This window comes from Canis lupus, chromosome 7 (genome assembly GCF_011100685.1).
Source record: "Canis lupus familiaris isolate Mischka breed German Shepherd chromosome 7, alternate assembly UU_Cfam_GSD_1.0, whole genome shotgun sequence".
Taxonomy (NCBI): Eukaryota; Metazoa; Chordata; class Mammalia; order Carnivora; family Canidae; genus Canis; species Canis lupus.
In genome coordinates this window covers 15,857,310-15,882,528 of record NC_049228.1, presented here as the reverse complement: position 1 = coordinate 15,882,528, position 25,219 = coordinate 15,857,310, and the positions used below count along the sequence as shown (strand labels likewise).

Below are 25,219 nucleotides of genomic sequence, written 5' to 3'. Positions count from 1 at the left end.
CCAGATCCAAAGAGGGGAGTAATAATGAGATTAGATATGAAGTTAAATTGCAAAGGGCATAAGTATCAGGAGGGTTGAAAAAAATGTGGCTATTTTTTGTAATTATTCTATCGTGGTGGGAGAGTATGGATTTGAATCTAGGCAGTCTGGTTCCAGAGTCCTTGCTCTGAAGCATTCTGGAGACTTAATGCCTTGACATTTGCTAGTCAGAGTCTTGCCATTTCCCGCTCCTGCCCATGAGCACAGAATGCCCTGACAACAGCTTTGATTCAAGTGCAAGTGCTAGAGTTTCTAGCTATGCCAACTGTTATGCCTGGTCTACCCTTCTTGCTGCTCCTTTGTTTATTCTTTTGGAACTCTGCTTTATGATCACTTGGGTCCAGCGCATTCTTGTTTTTGTTGCAAATTTTAATTTCCTGTTTTAGCCACATCTCTACTTTCTCATCTCTTTATTTTATTCTTAACAGGTCACAGAATAGGTAAGATTAATGTTTACTACAATCAAAGGAGAGCAGGAAAATCTGGATTTAATTAGCAAATTTGTGATGAAGCTGTGAGAACATCAGTAATATATCTGATTCAATTTGACCCCGTTGTCTTGACAAGATCGAAGAAGAGCGTCTCATCCGTAAAATGCAGTTTATTCTCACTCTTAGAGCTAATCCTTGTGGCTTTAGGGATCTTTCTGGTCGAAAGAAGGGAACAGTGAGGACACTGTGTCCCAATATCTAACATGTGTGAAAAGGGGAAACCAAAGGGACAGAGAGGGACATCCTTATATTTAGCCTTGGCCTAGGTTCCTCTGCATGTTTTCCAACTTGGTGTCTGCCCCCCGACCCCCTCCCCCGCCCCCCCACCCAAATTCTGTGCCTGCTTGCCTCTGCTCTTGGTGGTGACTCCTTCTCCAGAGTCTGGAGCTCTGGACTCAGCCTCATGCCCGGGGGCCCTGTAGGCAGTGTGAAGTCTTCTCCTACCAGGACAGTTGTCACACCCTACATGTCTCTTGGACCACCCCTCCTTGATTTTTCTGGTTCAAGATGGTCAGGAATTTGTCTCCCCAGCAAGACTGTTTTGTGCCCAAGATTGCAAATCCGAGAAAACCACCAAGGAGCTGACACCGATGCAAGTACATGAGGGTTTATTAACAAGCTTGAGCTTGGGTCCAAGTATACCTGACATAACGGAGCAGGGACTTGGACCCTGAGGTGGGTTACAGCTGGGTTTTAATGGGCTGGTCTAGGGGTAAGGTGGGGTTTTTCAGTAAGGGTGTGGGTGTGAGAATCTCCAGTAAAGAGGTCTCACAAGCTCTTGCTTCCTTATTCCGATAAGGGCGTCCTTTTAATTTTGCCTGTAGCCGGGGTAAGGTAGAGTTCAGTACCTGGTCACAGTGGCCTGGTCACAGTGGCCTGAGATGGCTGCCGAAGCTACAATGGCTGTACTTGTGCCAATGTTAAACTTGAATGGCCCTAATTTTCTTGGCCTCCACAACTGGATATTCCTTGAGGACAGGAATATTTCCCATTGTAGCATTCAGTACACAGTAGGCATCACAGTGCTAGAATGGCAAGAACAGAACTTCTAGAGCAGGAAGGAGTCTTAAAAAAACCATATGACAAAAAAACCAAAAAACAAAAAACATATGAAACTCAGCATAGCCAAACCATCCGCCCCACCTGCTGCCATTCCCCAGAACTGCCACTCCCCTAAACAGCCACAGTGCTGGCTGTGGGACAGAGTCCCTCACTGTGAGCCCGGGGCCTTTCTGAGGAGGCCTCTGAGCCTTCAGGACAGAGAGTTGAGACGGTTTGGTGAGTGAGGGAGCTTGGGCTCTGGGTTGGTGTAGTTTCTGGGAGCTTCAGTTTCATCATCATCAGGATTGTTAGGGCTTTACTGGGGTCCTGTCACTTACAGAGCAATGGGCAGGGCGCCCCGCACACCGCAGGTGATGTTCCATAAATACTGATTAAGCACTCATTTGCCTCAAGAAGGCAGGAGCACTGGGTGTTACACTATGTTAGCAAATTGAATTTAAATAAAAAATATATATATATTTAAAGATTTATTTATTTATTTATTCATGATAGAGAGAGGCAGAGATATAGGCAGAGGGAGAAGCAGGCTCCATGCAGGGACCCTGACACGGGACTCGATCCCGGGACTCCAGGACCGCGCCCCGGGCCAAAGGCGGGCGCTAAACCACTGAACCACCCAGGGATCCCTAAATCAAAGATTTTTTAAAAAGGAGGCGGCAGGGGATTTGGAATGACGTGGTCGAGATGACGCTGGAAGCTGTGGCCTGGAAGCCTAAGGGGCCAAACGGCGACCAGCTGGGTCTTGGCCATGCGATCGGCCCCTGCGGCCAGAACTGAGGCCTCCCCGTCCTCCCGAGGGTTAACGGCGCCGTCAGCTCCGCCCCGCGGCCGTGCTCCCGGCTCCTCCCCGCTCGCTCTCCCGGCTCCTCCCGGCTCCTCCCCGCTCGCTCTCCCCGCTCCTCCCCGCTCCTCCCCGCGGCCTCGGCGACCTCCGAGAGGAAGTGCTTTCGGGCTGGCGGCAGTGTTGGGCGGCTGAATGCTCCCAAAGGGAGAGCGTCTGAGTGTAGAAGGTGAGAGGGGCACGAAGGGGAGAGCTGGGAGAGCTTGAGAAATCGCTCCCCCTGCGGGCTCTGGGGGCCTCCGGGCTCTGCAGAAGGAGGGGGCCCGGGGGGCTGCGGGGGGGCTGGGGGCTCCGGGCTCTGCAGAAGGAGAGGGCTCCGGGGGGCTGGGGGGGGGGGGCTGCGGGCTCTGCAGGCGGTGGGGGGGCTGCAGGGGGGGGCTCCGGGGGGGCTGGGGGCTGCGGGCGGACGGGGTCTCTGGGGGGCTCCGGGCTCTGCAGCAGGAGAGGGCTCCGGGGGGCTGCAGGGGGAGCTGGGGGCTCCGGGCTCTGCAGGCGGTGGGGGGCTGCAGGGGGGGGGCTCCGGGGGCTGCGAGGGGGCTGGGGGCTGCGGGCGGACGGGGTCTCTGGGGGGCTCCGGGCTCTGCAGAAGGAGAGGGGTCGGGGGGCTGCAGGGGGAGCTGGGGGCTCCGGGCTCTGCGGGCGGAAGGGGGGCTCCGGGGGGGGCTGGGGGGGGCTGGGGGCTGCGGGCTCTGCAGAAGGAGAGGGGTCCGGGGGGCTGCAGGGGGAGCTGGGGGCTCCGGGCTCTGCGGGCGGAACGGGGGCTCCGGGGGGGCTGCGGGGGGCTGCGGGCTCTGCGGGCTGCGGGGGGCTGCGGGGGGCTGCGGGCTGCGGGGCCGTCGGAGGGCGGCGCGGCGGGGCGCGGGGGCTGGGCGACCCGCGAACTGTCAGTCGGCGCGGCGCGGGTCCCAGCCCTGTGGCTTTGGCGGGTGCGGCTGCTCCCCGGGAGGAAACGAAACTGAAAACGGGCTTGTCCGTGGGCGGCTGTCGCTGCGCTGTGCCTTCGCTCGGGCGTGTCCCCCGGCGGCGTCTTCGACCTGCCTCCTGTCTCTGCTCCTCGACCGAGGGCCGCCGGCCCATCCCGCCTGTTGCAGCGGGAACTTCTCCGACTGCAGCCCCCCGCCCCCCACCCGGGCTCTCGGAGGGCGGGGCCTGGGAGGCGGCGGGCGGCCGGGCGCGGGCAGACGGTGCTTCCCGGTTCTGTCGCACGCAGGTGCGGGGGTACGGAGGCCAGTGACGGTTTGGTGCCCCGCGATGCCTGAATTGCGGCTCTGTTGCTCACATCTGGGGGGGACGCCGTTGGACTAAACACCGCCGGGACCCCCCCCCCCTTTGTGCAGAGTGTGTGTGTGTATGCACATGGATGGGGAGAGAGGGAATTGCTGAATTTTTTCAGGAGGGGATATTACTAAGTCTCTCATTTATTGAATGCCTAGTATTTGCCATACTCTGCATGCATGACTGCATTTATTGTTGCCCCCCCTTTGAGGTGAACAGAAACTTGAGAATAGCATCATGTGACACAATTAGGAAGTTAACAGTCTGAGGTTAAATGACCAAGATTTCAAACTTAAAATCTTGTGAGATTGGAGGCTAAGCTCTTTCCACTGTTCTTATACTACTTTGAATAGAAGCGCATATGCGTAAAGAAGGCACGCACAGAGCCTGGAATGCCCTGGGAGGGATCAACTTTCCCATGGTGTAAGAAATGCAAATTGACACAGAACACTTTTTTTTTTTTTTTTTTTTTTTGAGAGACCGTCTGTTTCTAGTAAAAGTGTGTTTATATGACATCGGAAGAAATTTATTAACATAGGTGGAGAATTTTTAAAACAATTATATCCTTTTGTTACTGGACAGAGAACCAGTTCCAAACTCAGGTTTGGTGGTTGGCTCCTCAAAACTCCGTATTCGAGAGGCAGGTGGTGGTGGGAAAGGAAAGGTTGCTTTATACAGGAAGCTGGCAACCTGGGAAGATGGCAAACTAACATCTCAAAGAGCATCTTCCCCATCCAGAGAGAGGGTTTTAACAGGGAAAGGCATGGCTGTTTGCAGGAGCAGCAGGGGCCCAGATAGTTGTCTTATGTCAATATGACCCTCAACAGGCATGTTGGATTATGTGGCAGCTGTATCTGATTGTAGTCAGGCCTTCTGAGAAAATCTGGTCCTTCCCTCCTCAAGGCCAGTGGTCTCAAGGAAATCTCAAGGATATCTCAAGGAAAGTAAGCAAGTTCTGCTACAGATCAAGAGACTTAGGTCAGCAAGCAAAGAGTAGATAAGCTTCAAGCAAATTAACATTTAAGACCTGTTGGCATGCTGTTACACTTTGACCAGTCATTCAATTCTTGGGAGTCTATCATAAGAAATCTATTATAAGATTTAAAATAACAAAATAAGCTTTAGAAAGCTGAATTTACTGCAACATTATTTAGAGTTGTTTGAAAATTCTAATTTTAAAAATCTTGTTTAAAAATTGTTTTTAAAAACTATTCAGTAATAGGGAAACGAAACAACTGACTGGTGGCATATTGCATAGCCATTAAAAGTGTTTTAAAAGACTTTGTGATAACATAGGAAATTATTTATACTATTGCATTTAATGAAAGAAGGCAGGATATTTATACAGTATCCTTTACATAGCATAATTTTAACTATTTTTTAAAAACTCATAGAAATATACTAAAATAGGGGCACCTGGGTGGTTCAGTTGGTTCGGAATCTGACTCTTGTTTTTGGTTTGGGTCATGATCTCAGGGTCATGAGCTCAAGCCCTGTGGTGGGCTCCATGCACAGTGCAGAGTCAGCTTGAGATTTCCTCTCCCTCTGCCCCTCCACCTGCTTGTACTTTCTCTCTCTCTAAATAAATACAAAACATTTTAAAAAGAAATATACAAAAATATTAACAATACCTGTTTCTGGGTGGTGGGACTAGAGGGTAATAATTTTCTTGTTTTTAATTTATATATGTTTATAATATTCTATAGTAAAAGTTCTATATAAATAAGTAGATATATTTTGAAAAAGTTACTAGTAAAATTAATTTTTCTAATTCAGATGCTTTCTCACTGTTATAAAATTACAAAATAGCGCTCTCAACTCCAGGTGGAATGTCAGAAGACTCCCAAGAGTATTTCCTTCCTTGTATTGCTGGTCCATAGCCAGATAATCCTTGTTTACCCTTATAGTTCAAAAGCTCCAACTCTCTTTGATCAAGTCCCAAGGAGATAAATTTTCATATTCTCAAAGAAAAGGCACAGAGTTGTAGCCAGTGATAATTACCTTCATGGAGACCAAGAGCCATAACAACCTTCAGGAGAGACCTACACCCTCCAGCAATAGGAGGACATCAGTGGATGGCAATCAGTTGATCCAAGCTATTAAAAAAGAAGACATTAAGCTGATTCAGCAGTTGCTTGAAGAAGGGGCTGATGTCAACTTCCAGGAAAACGAATGGGGCTGGTCACCTTTGCATAATGCGGTACAAATTTGTCAGGAGGACATCGTGGATCTTCTGCTTCGTTATGGTGCTGACCCTTTTCTGAAGAAGAAGAATGAGGCTACTCCCTTCATCGTCGCTGGGATTGTGGGAAATGTGAAGCTGCTCAAGCTTTTCCTTTCTAAAGGAGCAGATGTCAATGAGTGTGATGCTAATGGCTTCACAGCTTTCATGGAAGCCGCTGTGAAAGATAGGGTTGAAGCCTTAAGATTCCTGTATGAGAATGGGGCGAATGTGAATTTGAGTCGAAGGACAAAGGAGGATCAAAAGAGGCTTAAAAAAGGAGGGGCCACAGCTCTAATGGATGCTGCCGAACATGGACATGTAGAGGTCGTGAAGATCCTCCTTGATGAGATGGGAGCAGATGTCAACGTCTGTGACAATATGGGCAGAAATGCTTTGATTCATGTGTTTAGGAGCTCTGATGATAGAAACATGGAGGGCATCATTCGCCTTCTGCTGGACCATGGGGCTGATGTCAATGTGAGGGGAGAGAAAGGGAAGACACCCCTGATCCTGGCAGTGGAAAAGAAACACTTGGGTTTGGTGCAGATGCTTCTGGAACAAGAACATATAGAGGTTGATGACACAGACAGTGAGGGCAACACGGCTCTTTTGTTGGCTGTCCAGTACAGACAAGAGGAAATTGTTAAACTGTTATGCAACAAAGGAGCCAACATGGACTGTGGGGAGCTGGTTATGATAGCAAGGCGCAATTATGACAACTCCCTTGCAAGGCTGCTTCTCTCTTATGGGGCCAGAGAAGATTGGTGCCGTCCTGCTGAAGACTGGAAGCCTCAGAGTGCCCGCTGGGGGGAGGCCTTGGAACATCTCCGTAGAATATACCGCCCTATGATTGGCAGACTCAAGATCTTTATTGATGATGAATATAAAATTGCTGACACATCCGAAGGGGGCATCTATCTGGGGTTCTATGAAGGGCAAGAAGTAGCTGTGAAACGATTCTATGAAGGCAGCGCACATGGACAACAGGAAGTCTCCTGTCTGCAGAGTAGCCGAACAAACAGTGACTTGGTGACATTCTATGGGAGTGAGAGCTACAGGGACTGTCTGTATGTGTGCCTTGCCCTCTGTGAGCAGACACTGGAAGAGTACTTGGCCAACCACAGAAGGGAGGTGGTGGAAAATGAAGAAGACAGCTTTGCCCGAAACGTCCTCTCATCTGTATTTAAGGCTGTTGAAGAACTACATGTGCGATGTGGATACACTCACCAGGATCTGCAGCCACGAAACATCTTACTAGGTGAGTCCCCAGTTTTTTTCTCTTAGATATTGCAGGGTCTTTATTTACAAAAGGAAAGGATTTTCATTACCGATAGGAAAGGAGTAGAGTAAATGTGGATTTGCAACAGATTCATAATTCTAGTGCTATCTCTCCTGCTACCAGGTATAATCCAGGTATAATCCTTACCCCACATGGAGGTCACAAATGCCAATGGAATACCGAACTAACCTCATATTTCCTTTGGCAAGTACAAGTATGAAGGTATGTCTTTGGATGGAGTCAGCCCCGATATTTGAATTCCTAAGGTAGCCTGCGAGTCAGAGAATCCTGAAGGTGTGTTCCTTCAGGCAAGATGGTAGTCACTGTGAAACTTAATGGCAAAACCAAGGTCAAAATTGGGCATGCCAGTGAAATAGACTCCAAGTAGACAGAACAAGCCAGCACCCACTGGCCTACACCAAAAACAAAATAAATGAAAACAGCATTAAAGGAAAGAAGCAGAGCTGAGTGTAAAGTCCCAGGAAGCAATGTGGTGCAGTAGAAAGAGTCTTGACTTTAGCCACTTGTAGGGAGGCTTGCAGCCTAGTCCTGCCAACTTTGTAGCTTCGCAGCCTCAAACAAGTCACTTAGGTCTGTGAGCCTTCGTTTCCTCATTTAAGATGGATAATACCTCCTTCCTAAGGTTGTTATGAGGTCTAAATGCAGCGTGTTAGACAGGGTTACCTGTATGTTGTAGGTGCTCAGCAAAGGTCAGGTACTTGTCTAGAGGGCTAAGCAGAAACAGACACCCAATCTACAGACGTGCGCTGAGATTTAAGGTAGGTGTAAGAGAATAAGACAAAAAGAGGAATTAAAAGGCAGAGAACAGTGTAAGGTCCTGGACAAGACTTGGAAAGAAGTAGGTATACATGAGAATACTACTGGAATGTGGCTTTTAGTTTGAGGACAGGTGCTTCCTGGTTTTAAGCAACTTTGTTGGGGAGACTGATAAAGGCCAGAAATATGTGCAGCTCTACAAAGTGAAGGCAGAGTCATCTAGAGGCAGCCAAGGGCAGAGTTCTTTCCAGTTCTAACTTCTGATTTTGATGCAAAAGAGTCATATATCATGTTCTAAAGAAAAATTACCGGTTACCACCATTTCTTGGGAATTTCTGGAACCACCTCTTCTATTCTTAAGCTTGAACAATAGAAAGTTGACTATATTTCTGCCTCAAGGTGGTGAACCTAACACATACTACAGACTGTTCCATGTATTAAATCCCTAAAATGATGGGGAAAGATTGTTAAATGAATTCATAGCTGAGATTAAAACAACAAAAGAAGTTTTACAGGACAAAATCTTTGAGGAATCATAAAGAGACTGAACACAGTAGGATAGGATTAAAGGACACAGGAGCCCAGGACAAAAGCAGGATGCCATAGCTAAATATAGCTCATAAAAGTGGGAATAGTGCAAAGAAGTACCACTCAGGAGTAATGGAAGCCAGAAGCAGGAGAGGACAAAAGACCAGCTAACAGGCAGATTGCTTCATCAGTAGAAACTAGGAAGATCACACCCTGTGCATTTCCCACAGACAGGTCTGTCTGTTGTCATACCGGGCTACTACTTGAGATACTGGGTGGTTGATGATCTCAAGAGAAACAAAGAGCAGTTAAATCCACAAGATTTCTGCCAAAGCACCTTCCTAAGTGTCATATCTTGCTTATCACCAAGTTTCACTGAATAAAATGCAAAGCAGAAGTTGTGACAACTGCCTCCATCTCTCCCTTGTGTTGGATGGCATTAACAGAAGCAACTCAAAGGGTATCAGGGATTCTCAACTGCAAAGTAAGGCTTACATTCAAAAATCACTTACGGTATTTATAAAGTGCTGATACCATGAAAAAGATTCATGAAATAGAACTTACACCCAAAGAAACAAAGCTAACTGAGTGTGTTTCCTATGGTTGTTGAAACAAATAATCACAATACTTGGTGGCTTAAAACAATAGAAATTTATTCTCCCACAGTTCTGGAGGCAAGAAGTATGAACATCAGTTCCCCTGGCCCCACATCACATGTCTGCAAGGCTAAATTCCCTCTGTAGGCTGTGGGGCAAGACTGTTCTTTGGCTCTTCCCGCTTCTGGGGCAGCTAGTATTCCTTGGCTTTTGACATCACTCCAATCTCTGCCTCTGTAGTCATATTTCCTTCTCTCCTGTTGTCAGATCTCCCTTTGCCTCCCCTGCATATGGATATGTGTGATTGCATTTAGGACTCACCCTGCTAACCCAGGATAGTCTCTCCTATTTCAAGATTTTTTTTTTTTTTTGTGTCTGGTATTTTTTTCTTTTCGGCTGGTGGGGGGTGGGTGTGTTAGTGGGAGTCTGTGGGGGGATTTGCTTTTGGGGGCTTTGATTGCTTCTTTTTTTCTCTTTTATGTGTTCTTTCTTCTTTTTGTTCTTTCTTCTTCTTTCTTTCTTTCTTTCTTTCTTTCTTTCTTTCTTTCTTTCTTTCTTTCTTTCTTTCTTTCTTTCTTTCTTTCTTTTTCTTTCGAAAGAGAGCATGAGCAGGGAGAGGTAGAGTGAAGTGAGAGATAATCTTAAGCAGGCTTCCCACTCACCACAGAACCTGACACAGGGCTCTGTCTCACGACCCTGAGATTATGACCTCAGCCTAAATCAAGAGTCAGATACTTGACTGACGGAGCCACCTAGGCACCCCTGTTTCAAGATTCTTAATCACATCTGCAAAGTCCTTGTGTGTGTGTGTGTGTGACTATATAAAGTAATATTTGCAGATTCCAGGGATTAAGACGTGGGCATTTACTTGGTTTGCCATACTAAGTAACCACAATACTTAAAGTAAGTATAATTAAAAAAAAACAAAAAACAGAGAACAAAGATAGGTTATTTCATCCAAGAAGCAAAGATAAGCTTTGCGAAAAAAAACAAATAGAGAATTTGGAAATTTAAAATATAATTGTTTAAAAGTTTAAAACTCAAGACTAGATTGAAGATTGAATTAGTGAGCTAGGAGATTTACCTGAGAAATTCCTCTAGGAAATAATAGAAAAGCATAAAGATGGATAGGGAAAATGGTCTAGAAGTCAAGAATTAGATCCAGAAGTTCTAATAGGCATTCCAGGGAGAAGAAGAGAATGAATTTGAAAAAAAATAGTTGAGAATGTCCCAGAATTATAGATAGATATAGTTCTCTTATTGAAAAGACTCACCAAGAGCTGAGGATAAGTAAGGGAGAAATACCATTGAGTCACATCTTAAAAGAATATCAGAATATCAAGGGAAAAAAGGGAAGGAAAACTTCAGAAGCTCCCAAGAGAAAACAAATTACCATGTAAAAACCAGAATCAGAGTGGTTACGAGACTTCTCTCATCAGCAACCCAAATACAAAAAGAAGGAGCTGATAAGAGAGAACTTATCAAACAGCTGAATAGTAGTACTCCCCATATGTTGAAACCCTGATCTCAATATGATGGCATTTGGAGGTAAAGCCTTCGGAAGGTGATCACATCATGAGTGTGGAGCCCTCATGAATGACATCAGTGCCTTTTTTTCATTATCAAAAACATATTTTTAATTTTTTCCAGCTTTATTAAGATAAAATTGACACATAACATTGCGTGAGTTTAAGGCATACCATGTGATAATATAATATACACATATGTCGCAAGATGATTTCCACAATACAGTTAGCTAACACATTACCACATATAGTTACCACTGTGTGTGCGAGTGGTAAGAACTTTTAAGATCTACTCTCTCAGCAACCTCAAGTATACAATACAGTATTGTTAACTATAGTCACCATGCTGTACACGACATCCCCAGGACTTAATCATCTTATAACTGGAAGTTTGTACCCTTTGACTCCCTTTAGCCGTTTCCCCCACCCCTACCACTGGCAACCACTAATCTATTCACTGCTTCTATGAGTTTAGTTTTTTTTAGATTCCACATATAAGGGAGATCATATAGCATCTGTCTTTCTCTGTCTGACTACTACTAAACTACTACTAAACTTAGCATAATACCTTCAGGGTTTATCCATGTTGTCATAAATGGCAGGATTTCCTTCTTTTTTAATGGCTGCACAATATTCAGTAAATGTATACCACCTTTTATTTACACATCCATCTGTCAGTGGACACAGTGTGCTTCCATGTCTTGGCTGATATAAATAATGTTGCAGTGAACCCGGCAGTGCAGATATCTCTTCAAGATAATGATTTCATTTCCTTCAGATATGCTTTTCTGCTTTATCTGTTCTTAATCTTTGAGAAACCTTCATGCTGTTTTCCACCGTGGCTGCACCAATTTACTACCCACAATACACAAGGGTTCCCTTTTCTCTACCTCCTCATCATCTCTTGTTATCATCTGTCTTTTTGATAATTATTCTAACAGATATGTGAGATAATATTGCATTGGAGTTTTGATTTGCATTTCCCTGATAATTACTGGTATTGAGCACATTTTTATGCACCTGTTGACTCTGGAAAAAATCTATTCGGGTCGTTTGCCCATTTTTTAGTCAGAGTATTTGATTTTTGCTATTGAGTTGAATGAGTTTCATATATATATTTATTCCATATCAGATACATGATTTGTAAATATTTTTTCCATTCTATACAGTGCCTTTTCATTTTGTTGATTTTTTTTTTTTTTTGCTATGCAGAAGCTTTTAGTTTGATGTAGTTCCACTTGTTCAATTTTGCTTTTGTTGCTTCTGCTTTTAGTGTCAGATCTAAAATATTGCCAAGACCAATATCAAGGTGCTTTTTCCCTATATTTTCTTCTAGGGGTTTTATGGTTTCAGGTTTTACATTGAAGTCTTTAATCCATTTCAAATTGGTTTTTGTGAGTGGCATAAGATAGTCTTCTACTTTCATTCTTTTGCATGTAACTATCCAGTTTTTCCAACCTCATTTTTTGAAGAGATTATCTTTTCCCTGTTGAGCCTTCTTGGCTTCTTTATCAAGTATTGGTTGACTGCATATGTGTGGATTTATTTTTGGGCTCTTGATTCTGTTTCATTCATCTATGTGTCTGGTTTTATACTAGTACTATACTATTTTGATTAATAGGTCTTTGTAAAATAGTTTAAAATCAGGAAGTATGATGCCTCCAGCTTTGTTCTTACTCAAAATTGCTTTGGATGGATTTGTGCCCTTATAAGGAGAGCTAGATGGCTATCTTTCTACCGTATGAGGATATAGCAAAGAAGATGGCTGTCTATAAACCAATATGAGGGCCCTCACCATGAACCCAATCCTGTGGACAGCCTGAGCTCAGATTTCCAATGTTCAGAGCTGTGAGAAATAAATTTCTGTTGTGTAAGCCACCCATCTATTGCAATTTGTTATAGCATCCAGAACTAAGGGAACAAATTATTACTGTTCACACATGATTCAAAATAAATACATAATTTTGATTAAAATGTTATTAACATATATTAGTTTCAGGTGTACAGTATAATGATTCAACAGTTCTGTACCTTACTTAGTGCTCATCACAAAAGTGTACTTTAATCCCCATTATTTCACCCATTGTCCCACCCACCTCCCCTGGAAACTGCCCATTTGTTCCTGTATTTTAAGAGTCTGCTTTTCTATTGTCCCCTTTTATCTTTATTTGTTCATTTGTTTTGTTGCTTAAATTCCACACATGAGTTAAATCATTTGGTGTTTGGCTTTCTCTGACTTATTTCACTTAGCATTATTATATTCACTTAGTATTATTATACTCTCTAGGACCATCAATATTGTCACAAATGGCAAGAGTTCATTTTTGATGGCCAGTAATATTCCATTGTGTGTATATGTATATCTTCTTTACCTCGGCTGCTTCCATATCTTGGTTATTGTAAATAATGCTGCAGTAAACAAAAGTATGCATATGACTTTTTAAATTAGTGTTTTTGTTTACCATATGATCCAGTAATTCTATTTCTATTTTTAATTTTTAGGGGAACTTCTATACTGTTTTCCACAGTGGCTGCACCAATTTACATTCCCACTCATAGTGCACGAGGGTTCCTTTCTTTCCACATTTTTGCCAACACTTGTTATTTCAGGTCTTTCTGATTCTAATCATTTTGACAGGTGATATCTCATCATGGTTTTGATTTGTATTTCCCTGATGATGACTGATGCTGAGAATCTTTTCATGTTGGCCAGTTGTAGGTCTTCTTTGGAAAAATGTCTATTCGGGATCTCTGCACATTTCTAATTGAATTATTTGGCTTTTTTGGTGTTGAGTTGCATATGCCCTTTTTACATTTTCGATATGAACCCGTTATCAGATGTGTCATTTGCAAATATCTTCACCCATTCAGTAGTGCGTCTTGTTGTTTTGCTGATGGTTACCTTTGCTGTGCAGACGCTTTTTATTTTGGTGTAGTCCCAATAGTTTAATTTTGCTTTTGTTTTCTTACCTGAGGAGACATATCTAAAAAAAAAAAAATGCTCCTACAGCCAATGTCAAAGAAATTACTGCCTGCTTTTTTCTAAAGGTTTAATGGTTTCAGGTCTCACATTTTGGTCTTTAATCCATTTTGAGTTTATTTTTGTGTAAGAAAGCGGTCCATTTTCATTCTTTTGCATTCACCATTTGTTGAAATACATTTTCTAAACATGTAAGGCTCCTGGAAGAGTTTCTACCAACAGCCACGATATGAAAGAACTGCTAGAGGATATGCATAAGGAAGGGGACAGAGAACCTGAGAAAATACTTGTAAGTGACTTATAAGAAGCATAGAATAAGCAAAAAATTAATTGTCTAAGTACCCTAAATATGTGTTTTTAAAATTTTTTTAAATGAAAGTTTAGTTATCTATTTATTTAGTGAACTTTTTAATAAAAAAAATATCACCTTGGATGATATCACTCTGGTGGGAATGAGGATGAAGAGGTTCCTGATTCATTGACACCTGGGTGAAGTGGGCTGATTGTATCCTAACTCTGCCCATCAACTGTTAATAGTCTGTGATTTTGTAAGTACAGAAGCTAAGAGTAAGAGTTTAACATTTTTATAGCACTTGAACAATGTCTACTGAAACCAAAAAAAAAAAAAAAGAAGAAGAAGAAGAAGAAAAAGAACCAACTGGGGCTTGTTAAAAAAATCAAGTGTTAGAAGAGGTGTGAAGTGTTCCATGAGGCACTTGCAAATTTAAGTAGCAGGGGACTCAAAGTGGTGGCCACAGGGAAGGGGATCTATTAGTTGGAATAGCTGAGAACAGTTCCTGGTTTACGGTCTGCTCCCCATCTGCCCCTTCAGCCTCACTGCAGGCTTTCCCTTCCCTCATCTCCAGGCCCTGGGACCTCCTTTCTGGCAGAGTAGAGTTTTCTCCGTTCCTGTTGGGAATTCCTGTCTGGGATTCTCTCTTCCTCTGCTCCATTCCTCCGTACAAATTCTACCAATCTTCTCCAAGTGTCCTGCCTTAAGGAGGACTTCTTTCCCACACACAGCCCTGTGGCTCTTGTTCTGCACTTCCAGAGTGTTCTGTACTTTAGGTTAGCATTTTTAAAATTGCAATTAATTTTTACATTTCTCTGTATAAGTATTCACTCTGTAGCTATTTCCTTGCTCAGAGACTTAGGATTCCATAGGATCTGTGCGGTGTTTTCTGCCTTCATGGTCATTTTTTCTCCTCACTAGACCCCTGTTGAATGATTTCATGGGTTCATCTTTGTTAGGCTGTGGGCTTCCACTCATCTTTGATATTTAAGTTCAGAACAAAAGGGGTTTGAGAATCATACAGTTGGCCTGACCATCATCCTGCCTGGAATTACCTGGTTTTCTTTTTTATACTCCTTCAAGCCAGAAGCAGGAGCCACTTGTTGGCGAAATTTAAATCTTGCCCTTGGCAGATACTGAATAGGTCCAATGACACAGTGCACGTCACTGTCTTGAGGAGTAAACAGCCATGCAGATATAAGCTTTATTACTGCCTTCTTCAGAGATAATATTGCATTGTGGTACCTATGTAACTACAATATGAAAAGAGGATTTTTCACTGCATCTCTACAAACTATCCCTTAGATTCCAAGAATGCTGTTTGCCTGGCAGATTTTGATAAAAGCATCAAGTGGACTGGAGAGACACAAGAAATCAGGAAAGATCTAGAGGTAATTTCTACCATTAGTTTACTTTTCCATCTTTCTGCTTCCTTATTTGTTTTATTCATTCTCTTATTTCCTATGCCAATTAAGTGTTATTTTTATTTTAACTGTTCTAACTAACTTTCAAGGCATTAATTATCCCAGTGCTCACTGCCTTTACTCCCTTGCAGACAATGGCATTTCTCTGGGTTGCTGTGGCTTCTGTCTGTGTCTCTTTGGGTCTCTCTCTTCCTCCTTCAGCTAGGTAGTAAATTGAGCATGGCACATCCCTTCTAAAATTACCTCCAGGAGGTATGTCCAAATTACCTCCAGAATTCCTGCAGGAGGTATTTCCTGCCTGAAGATAAAGCAAATGGGATTTCTTTTTCCATTCCATTCCCTTCAGACTTGTGTGCTAAACTCCAGGAGGAACAGATATTAAGGCCCTCTGGAACACATAGGAGGGATGGGATTGATCCCCAAAAAGACCAATCTTGGCCACAAAGGCTAAGAGCCAGAAATTGCTTGTTTCTCCTGGGAGGAGACAGCAGAAACAGAGCCTGACCCCTGCAGACCAAAGCTTCCAGATTGACTCTGACCTTGCCAGGGCAGCTTTGTCCTGGGGGGTTCTCCAGGGTGCAGATCTTTCAACCCCTGGGGCAAGAGGTCTCTATGTACATCCGGCCTTTGCTGCTAAAAGGCTCTAGATTTGAGCTCCTTCCTTGACTGGTTTCTTGCCTGCAGTAGGGAAGTTCAGATGCTGGCCTGCTTCTTGGCCTTTCTTCCCTGCCATGGCCTGGACCTGGACTAGCTCCTTTATCTGCTGCCTGACATAGTCCTGACCCAAAGTCCCAGTTCCAGCTAGAGTCCTGGCATTTCCTTTGTTTAAAATATTTTTCCTCTCCTCTGTTTATCGACATTCTATCTATACTTTAAGGTCTAGCTCTAATTCCTCTTCCTCTAAGCAGTCTGCCCTGTCAACTCTGTCCCAGGATTATCTTTTGTTCCTTAATGACCTAAACTATGGGTTTATGTATAAACTATATACTGTCTTGAAGGATTCTCCAAGGAGAACCTATGTCTTCTCTCCCTAACGAGCCCGTGGACCCCTTGAAATTTCTCCCACTTTCCATTTGATTATAACCTACACTGCATCCTCCATACAGAGCAATAATTCAGAAATACCTTTGGCTTGATTTGTGGCTTTCCTGCAGGCCCTTGGACTTCTGGTTCTATATGTGGTGAAGAAGGGAGAGGTCCCTTTTGTGACACTGAAGACACAAAGTCATGAAAAAATAATTCAGCTTTCTCCAGATGAGGAAACTCGGGACCTCATTTATCATCTGTTTAACCCTGGAGACAATGTGCTGGAGCACCTAAGTGGCCTGCTGGGTCATCCCTTCTTTTGGAGTTGGGAGAAGTAAGTAAAACTTGATGGCATATTCCAGGCCTCCAGAAGGGAGACAATGAGTATATTAGTCATGATATATATGTATACAAATGATAAACATAAGCATATATATATATACACATATATATATATTTAAAAGATTTTATTTATCAATTGAGAGCAAGAGAGAGATTGTGTACATGTGCATAGGATGGGGCAGAGAGAGAGAGAGAGAGAGAGAGGATCTTAAGCAGATGCTGCATTGAGCACAGAGCTTGACATGGGGGCTCAGTCTCAGGACCCTGAGATCATGACCAGAGTTAAAATCGAGAGTCAGATGCTTAACCAACTGAGCCACCCAGGTAACCCTACATATTTAATTTTTTTTAAAGGAAATGGCTCATGCAATATTAACGCTGAAAATTCTCATGATCTGCCTCTGCAAGCTGGAGACCCAGGAAAGTCTGTAGTGAAATTTAGTCCAAATCCAAAGACCTAAAAGCCAGGGACACTGATGATGTGGATTCCATTTAGGGTCTGAAGGCCTGAGAGCTGGGGGCAAGAGAAGATTGATGGCCTAGTGAAGCAATCAGACAAGAAGGGCTGAAGTCCATCTTTTGCCCTAAACAGGCCCTCGGTGGATTGGATGAGGCCCATCATTCACATTGGGGAAGGTGATCTACCTTACTGAGTTCACCAATTCAAATGCTAATCTTACCTGGAAACACCTTACAGATGCACCTAGAATAATATTTAATCGGGACCCCTTGTGGCCAAATAAGTTAACACGAAAAATTAACCCTAGTGGAAAGGTGGTGTGGGAAGGGGTCAGGCTGAGAACCAACTGACCCAGGCTCTCCTCTCAGTGTGACATTTCCTGGCTGTGTCTCTTTGGGGCAGTGACTTAACCTCTCTGGATTCTGGTTTTGTTTTCTGAAGAGCAGAGAGAGAGAAAGATGCCTCTGCCTCCTCCCTCACACAGAATTTTTAGAGATACGGTTTTATGACTTTTATAAAAAAAAAAAACAAAATGTAACATTGTTTTTCTCTCTGAAGAGGGCAGAATGGAATGACCATGATAATTCTGTCATCCTTAGCCGCTATAGGACCCTTAGGGATGTTGGAAATGAATCCGACATTAAACAGCGATTGCGTAATAGCAGGATTGTCCAACTACTGCAACTTGAAAATTCGGAATGTTCCAGAACTTTTGCCCAGTGGACTTCTAAGGTATGAACAGTTCCTATGCTCGTCCCAGCCCAGGAGCATTTTCCTTTCTTAGGGTTCTTTCCCTCCACGTTGGTTCTAAGAGAGGCCTGGCCAATAATCCCATTACTATTGTGACCAAAGCAGCTGATTACATGAGAGTTTAACCCAAGGAGCTGCTCACAGTGAGGCTTCTCGGTCCAGGGAGGGATTGGCTGCCCCTGATGGCTGAGTCTAGCCCAGCTCTGGACAGCCACACGTACACCTGCATTCTGCCTGAGAAAACATCCCATGAAGAAAACATCTTCCAAATTCCTCCTCTTTAGGAAATTGTCCATCTAACTTGAACTAAATAGAGTAAAACAGAAAAAATTGGTCATCATCTCGATCTAGTAGTCAGTGCTATAGGAAATTGCATTGTTTTTAAAGATTTATTTATTTATTTTTAGAGAGAGAGAAGGTAGGAGAGCGGGAGACAGAGACAGAAAGAGAAACTTCAGCAGGCTCTGCGCTGAGTGAGGAGCCTGAGGCAGGGCTCTGTCTCACAAGTCTGAGGTCATGAGCTGAAACCAAGAGTTGGATGCCTAACCAACTGTGCCCCCCAGACACCCCCCAGTAGGAGAGCGGGAGACAGAGACAGAAAGAGAAACTTCAGCAGGTTCTGCGCTGAGTGAGGAGCCTGAGGCAGGGCTCTGTCTCACAAGTCTGAGGTCATGAGCTGAAACCAAGAGTTGGATGCCTAACCAACTGTGCCCCCCAGACACCCCCCAGAACTTTCATCATTATTACTTAGCAGACATCTGTCAAATACTGGTTACCTGCTAGACCCATGCCAGGCTGTGGGCATGTGAAGAGGAGTACGGCATGGCCCATTGTGGGGGCCAAGAGCCCCACAGAAACATTGACTGTGTGAGATGCATGCTGAGCAGCCCAGAGACTGTGCAGAGCACTCCAGAAGAATCCATAATCCTCAGGTCTTTAACTGAGACCAACAGCTTCCCTATCCTATGCCCAATCTAGGACTGCTTCTCCCACACCTCTTTGTTTCTGGGTCTCATTTTGCTTTCCTTCCCTCGTTTGCTTCTAGATGATACATCACACTCATACTTGCTGCCTTGGTGTCCATCTTTCCTGCTACCCTGTAGATTCCATGAAGGCAGAGACTGTTGTCTTGTCCGCTACTGAATTCCTGACATGGAGTAGCTGTGCCATGACTCTGCTAAATACACGTCTATAAAACTTTGGCTAAAACTTAAACTTGCGGAAACAGAGAAGTCTGAAACCAGAGCAGATGACAATAACAGCTGACAGTTCCGTAGTGCTGACTATAGGGCAGTTAGAGTTCTCGGACTTGATGGCAGTTTCCACAGTTAATCCTTATAGCAACCCCTGAACTAATTACCTCCATTTCACAGAGGGACACACGGAGGCGTAGACAAATCATTTTTTTCCAACGGTACAGAGCCAGCAACAGAATCTGCAGCTGGGCTGCAGTCTGGCTGCGGAAGCCGTGTACTAAAGCCACTCACTGCATGAAGCTATGATGCCACCAAGGCCACCAGCTCATTTAATTGCCGAGCATGTTGAGATTGAGGGGTGTGACCTGAAATAGCCAGGACTAGAGAGGCAGAGGTTGGCGGAGCTGTGAAGGAAAGCCCATTCTTTGTTTCTCAGTTTGTCAGTTCTTTCCCCTAAACTTCACTGACTTCTACTGAATTTTGACTGACTTCAAGTCTTATCTTTTTTAGTCCCATTCGAGACTGGGATTTTCTTTATAAGATTTTATTTATTTATTCATGAGAGACACAGAGAGAGGCAGAGACAAAGGCAGAGGGAGAAGCAGGTTCCCCACGGGGAGCCCGATGCGGGACTTGATCCCAGGACCCCAGGATCACGACCTGAGACAAAGGCAGACGCTCAACCATTGAGCTACCCAGGTGCCCCGAGACTTGGATTTTCTGCTGATTTTCATGACTTGCCCATTTCCATGGTCATATATTCAGCTTAGTGGCAGCAGCACAGAGGAGCCAAGTTTCCCAGTGTGGACTCCTGCCTCCTCTTCACAGGCTACTCCCTCCCACCACATAGACATTGCTCAGCCCTTTCGCCAAATGCTTTGCGTGTGGCACGCTTAGTCGGTCTGAGCAGGTCTTCACTAGGATGGTCTGGTCACTGGTTCTCTTTCTGAGGGAACCTCTGGCCTCATGGTTGTTGCTTGTTGTTCTCTTACTCCAAATGCTTTCTAAATATGACAGCCATCTGCAAAGGTGCAAGCACAAAGAGAAAGGCATTGACTTGAGGGAAGTGGCTCTGGGACAAGGCAAGGAGGCAAGGAGAGACATGAAACCTTTGGAAATAAAATTCAAAACCAATCCAAACAAAAACAACCACGCTCACTTTGGCAATGGCTGTCAGGTCTGATGTTAGTCTGAATGATCCTCTTTCAAAGGGGAAATGCCATCAATTACCAACTTGGACAGGTGGCCCTGTCCAGGCCTGAGGTGCCTGGCCACAAGGATAAAAATATTGTGTAGTATGAGCAGCAAATTTCCTAGTATCGTAACCAAAGAATTTCTAAACTGTGTTTCAATATTTTGAATTTCTCATGAAAACAGTTCACTTGGAAAATAGATACTGGATGTAAAGTTACTTATAATCCCACATTCAGACACAACTACAGTTAGCATTTTGGTGTATAGTATTTACTTCTATTTGCTTCTTTCTATTAACTTGCTTTATTAATTAGTGGTAGTTGGGTGATGTATTCAAATTTGTATTTTGCCTCTTTGTATTAGCATCTTGTGAGGATTTATTTTGTGTTGCTACCACAGTTTTGCATTATGCTTTGTTTTTTAGATTGACAAGTATGTTATGACTGTAATGAATAAGTTTTATGAAAAAAAAAGGAATTTCTATGAGGATACTCCGAGTGATCTGTTAAAGTTCATCCGGAATTTGGGAGAACATATTAATGAAGATAAAAATAAGGAGTAAGTATTATTTCTGTTCCTGTAAGTAAGAGGTGAAATGAGGATGATTAAAAAAAAATATCCCATTTTAAATTTTTATCTGCTATTCGTTAGAAGAAAATGTATTTTGATGAAATGAAAAGTAATTCCTTCCTTCTGTTTGGAAAAGGACCCACACAAGGATCTTACAATGAGTGATGGACGTGCCTGGCAGGTTCTCATCTTTCTTTCTCACTTGTGCCAAGGCCTCTTGAACAGGAGGGTAGTGACTCCCTTGTGGGAAGAAATGCAGGGGACTGGACAGCTGGATAAGGTGAAGGTAGTGCTGTAAGTGTCTAAAAAGTAGAGCCGTGTTGGTAAAATCAGCTTTAGCTGCCCAAAATGTTAGCTGTAAACTCACAAAAACAAACAAACAAACAAACAAACAAAAAAAAACTTGCAGTTTTGAGGGTTCTTTTGGATTTTGGAACTGTAGATAAGAGATTGTGGAACTGTTTCATTTCTATGTTATGGATGATGAAACTGGGGTTCACAAACATTAAGCTGCCAATTAGTTGAAGAGTGGTTAGGAGATGAATCTTGTTCTCTCAGATTCCAAAGTCCTTACTTGCTCTGCTCTAGAAATTGAGGGAACAAAGAGCTCTCTGGGCCCAGATGCTATAAAAGGGGAAGATAATCTGGGGGGCAACCATGCCAATATGTTTGTGTTTCATTTCAGGATGAGGTTGATAATTGGAGAACCTTCCCGGTATTTGCAGATGAAATTTCCTGATCTGGTCATCTATGTCTATAAGAAACTACAGAACACGGAATACAGAAAGCATTTCCCCAAAATTCACAATCCAAACAAGGATTGATGTAATGGAGGTCAGCCCTGAGTGGTGGCTGAGGCTTTAGATTTCAGGGAGACTTTTTAGCTGTGTGATCTTGAGCAATTCACAAGTCTCTGGGCCTATTAACTAATCTGGTTGCTTGCAAGGATAAGTTAGAGAGCAGATGTGTCAGGTCCTGACACAGTACCCAGTATTCCCCACATGTTGATAGCAAAAAAAAGCATATGCCCAAACTACCCCTGCCACTAAGTTCTTACAGGTAGAACTTAGTGGCAGGAGCTGGGGTAAGGGGCATCCTGCTAAGACACCTCTTGTCAGGTGCACCAAAGGATGCCTAGGCCTCTAGTTCTTGTATGTTTTACATTGATTATCTTATTTAATTCTCCCAATGACCTTGCAAGCTAGGATTTATTATCTCCATTTAAGAACTGGCAGATCTCATGTGCCTGAAGTGCCTGGCTGGCTCAGCTGGTGGAGCATAGGACTTTTAGTTTCGGGGTTGTGAGTTTGAGCCCCATGTTGGGTGTGGAGATTACTTAAAAATAAAATCTTCATTTTTTTTTAAAGATTTTATTTATTCATGAGAGACACAGAGGCAGAGACAGAGGGAAAAGCAGGCTCTGTGTAGGGAGCCCGATGTGGGTCTCGATCCTGGGACCATGGGATCATGCCCTGAGCCAAAGGCAGATGCTCAACCACTGAGCCACCCAGGCATCCCAAAAATAAATTCTTTAAAAAGAGAGAGAGAGAGAGAGAGAGAGAGAGAGAGAGAGAAAGAACTGACAGACCTGAGACTCAGAGAATTTGACTTACTTGCTTAAGATCATACAACTTTTACAGAGCACTGTATAAATGTGTGTGGTGTTATTATTATCTCTGGTTTGGGCACCTAGTGACTTGGGCACTGCCTAGCAAAATGTCTGCCACATGATGATGTTCAATAAATATTTGCTGATAAATATTCATTTAGAATTGATAGACTTGAGACTCAGAGAGTTTGAACTACTTGCTCAAGATCATACAACTTGCACAGAGCACTGTATAAATGCATGTCGTGCTATTGTTATTAAGCTAGAACTTAGTTACTAGCCTAGGGGACTTCTGGATGGATCCCAAAAGGAATATGTCAAAAGGACTCTGGGAAGTTCATTCATTCATTGACTCCACTTATTCATTCATTCAGTATTTGTGGAGCACCTAGAATGAGCCTAGGCACTAATTGTATGAATTCCATTCCTTCTAGAATCTATACTGGTTTTCCATGACATTATGGCAGTAGTTCTCAGCTGGAGACAGTTTTGCCTGTTAGGGGCCATTTGGTCTGGGGATGTTTTTGGTTTCAAATCTGGAGATAAGGGGGTATTATTGGCATCTGGTAGATGGAGGTCAGGGATGATGCCAAACATTCTATGATGCATGGGATAGCCCCCCCCAAACATAGAATTATCTAGCCTAAAATATCAGTGGTACCAAGGCTGAGAAGCTCTGCCTTAAGTGATTGGGACACTTCTGAGCTGACTTGGGGCCCACGACCATGGATTACGTGGACCCCCTCACAGAGGAGTAACTTGGATTTGTTTTCTTGCTTTTGAATTTCTAGTGAGACAATTCCAGTGTCATCTCCCCAGGAAGTCCCCCCAAATGCCCTCACTCTCCACTGGCTCCAGAGAGAGCCAGTCCGAGTGCTCTCTCTCTGGCTCCCTAGCACCATAGTCACATCAGAGCATGCCTCTCTCCAACTTAGCATGCTTCTTCTCCACTGGAATGTAAGATCTTAAGGGCCTATCTATTTATATATACATATCTATATCTACATATATATATAATGATATATATCTATATAGCAAATGTCGGCCTAGCAAAATATCAGCCATATAAATATTCACGGAAAAATGAATGAACCATCTTCATACGTGAATAATAATACTACCATACATTATAATGGTGCTTTATAATCTATAAGTTACATCTACATATTTTCTCTTAGTTTTCAAAACAATCATGTAAGGTAAGTGTTGTTATCCTTATTTTACAGATGAGGATAGAGACATGTTGATTTACTCTAATACATAGCTAGGCAGTATCACTGTCTTGATTTGCACATATTTTCTGGCATTAAGTCTGATGTATTTTCCACTTATCCTCATTATGGTGGTCAAGGTGGAACTTTGTAATGGGCAGATCTGGGGGAAAAAAGCAGTATCTTAGGTTCTTTCTAAAGAGATGGTAGTCTGAACTAGGTGTCACTAAATGAATTGAAGTCAAGAAGTGTTGGAAGTTACACTAAACAAAATTGACACTGTTATCTTCCACTCTCACCCATGATTGCATGGATCATTTTCTCTTTGTTTAAAACAAAAACAAAAAACAAAGTACTGGAAGAAAGAAACTTAAGGCTGTTCTATAAGGTTTTAGGAGCAGGAATATTGCTTTAGATTTTAAAATTAAATTTTGGTTTTCTGATTTGTAGTAATCACCTGGATATGTCAATCAAAATGCCCATTTGTAAAGCATATTCAATAAAATTTGGAATCATTATATTAAGTCTGATTTTCTGTAAATGATATTTTCACTATAAAGAGGACTGATAACTACAATAGGAAATACTCAGGGATGCCTGGGTGGCTCAGCGGTTGAGTGTCTGCTTTCGGCTCAGGGCATGATCCTGGAGTCCTGGGATTGAGTCCCACATCAGGCTCCCTGCATGGAGCCTGCTCCTCCCTCTACCTATGTCTCTCTCTTTCTCTCTCTCTGTCTTTCATGAATAAATAAATCTTTTAATAAATAAATAAATAAATAAATAAATAAATAAATAAATAAATCAATCTCAATAATTCCTGGGTAAGTTTTAAGAAAGGGCATCTTGCTCTTTAGTAATGGGAAAAGAAGCCTATTTTCACCCTCTAGTAATTCTGGAACAATAGGCAGTCTGGGTGTCTTTGTAGAGAGGAAAGAAGAACTGATCATTTTACCCTCTGCTTTGATTCTCTGAAGGTTTCTGTGGACACTGCAAATATTTCTCATACAGTCATCATTATCACAAACATTTGATCGAGTTTGTAGCTCATGTTAGGTATTATGTTAGGCAAAGTGAGTCTGTGCCTGGGCTTGTCAAGCAGAAGTGCCAGTTACATAGAGAAGAGGGGAGATTGCCCACCTAGAATGTATTGGATAAGCAACATAGGAGAGAAAATTGTAAAAGTAGCAATCATCACTTCTTCAACACCTACTGGTTCCCAGTGCCTAATGCTTTTATACAGGCAGCCTGGGTGGCTCAGCAGTTTAGCGCCACCTTCGGCCCAGGGTGTGATCCTGGAGACCGGGGATTGAGTCCCATGTTGGGGTCCCTGCATAGAGCCTGCTTCTCCCTCTGCCTGTGCCGGTGCCTCTCTCTCTCTCTCTTTCTCTCTCTTTCTCTGTGTCTCTCTCATGAATAAATAAAATCTTTTTTTTTTTTTTTTAAAAAGGAATCTAATGCTTTTTATACATGACATCCAGAAACACTCAGGACAATTCTATAAGATGTAATTATTCCTATTTTATAGAA

The 25,219-nt window shown here is 43.2% G+C and overlaps 2 protein-coding genes across 2 annotated transcripts in view; one reads left to right on the top strand and one right to left on the bottom strand.

Annotated features, from left to right (window-relative positions):
• Positions 1-2,498: 2,498 nt before the first annotated feature.
• Positions 2,499-24,194, top strand: RNASEL (ribonuclease L). Its single transcript, NM_001097549.1, is given in 7 exon segments — positions 2,499-2,602; positions 5,518-7,190; positions 15,216-15,301; positions 16,489-16,694; positions 17,762-17,894; positions 20,727-20,860; positions 21,558-24,194. Coding segments are annotated over 6 exon segments (2,175 nt in total). The 5' UTR covers positions 2,499-2,602; positions 5,518-5,713; the 3' UTR covers positions 21,697-24,194.
• RGSL1 (regulator of G protein signaling like 1) overlaps positions 19,739-25,219 on the bottom strand; it is a 245,677-nt gene continuing 240,196 nt past the window's right edge. Inside the window, exon 32 of the mRNA XM_038542217.1 lies at positions 19,739-20,129. The gene's annotated coding sequence lies outside the window, so the exon portion shown is untranslated. The remainder of the gene's footprint in view (positions 20,130-25,219) is intronic.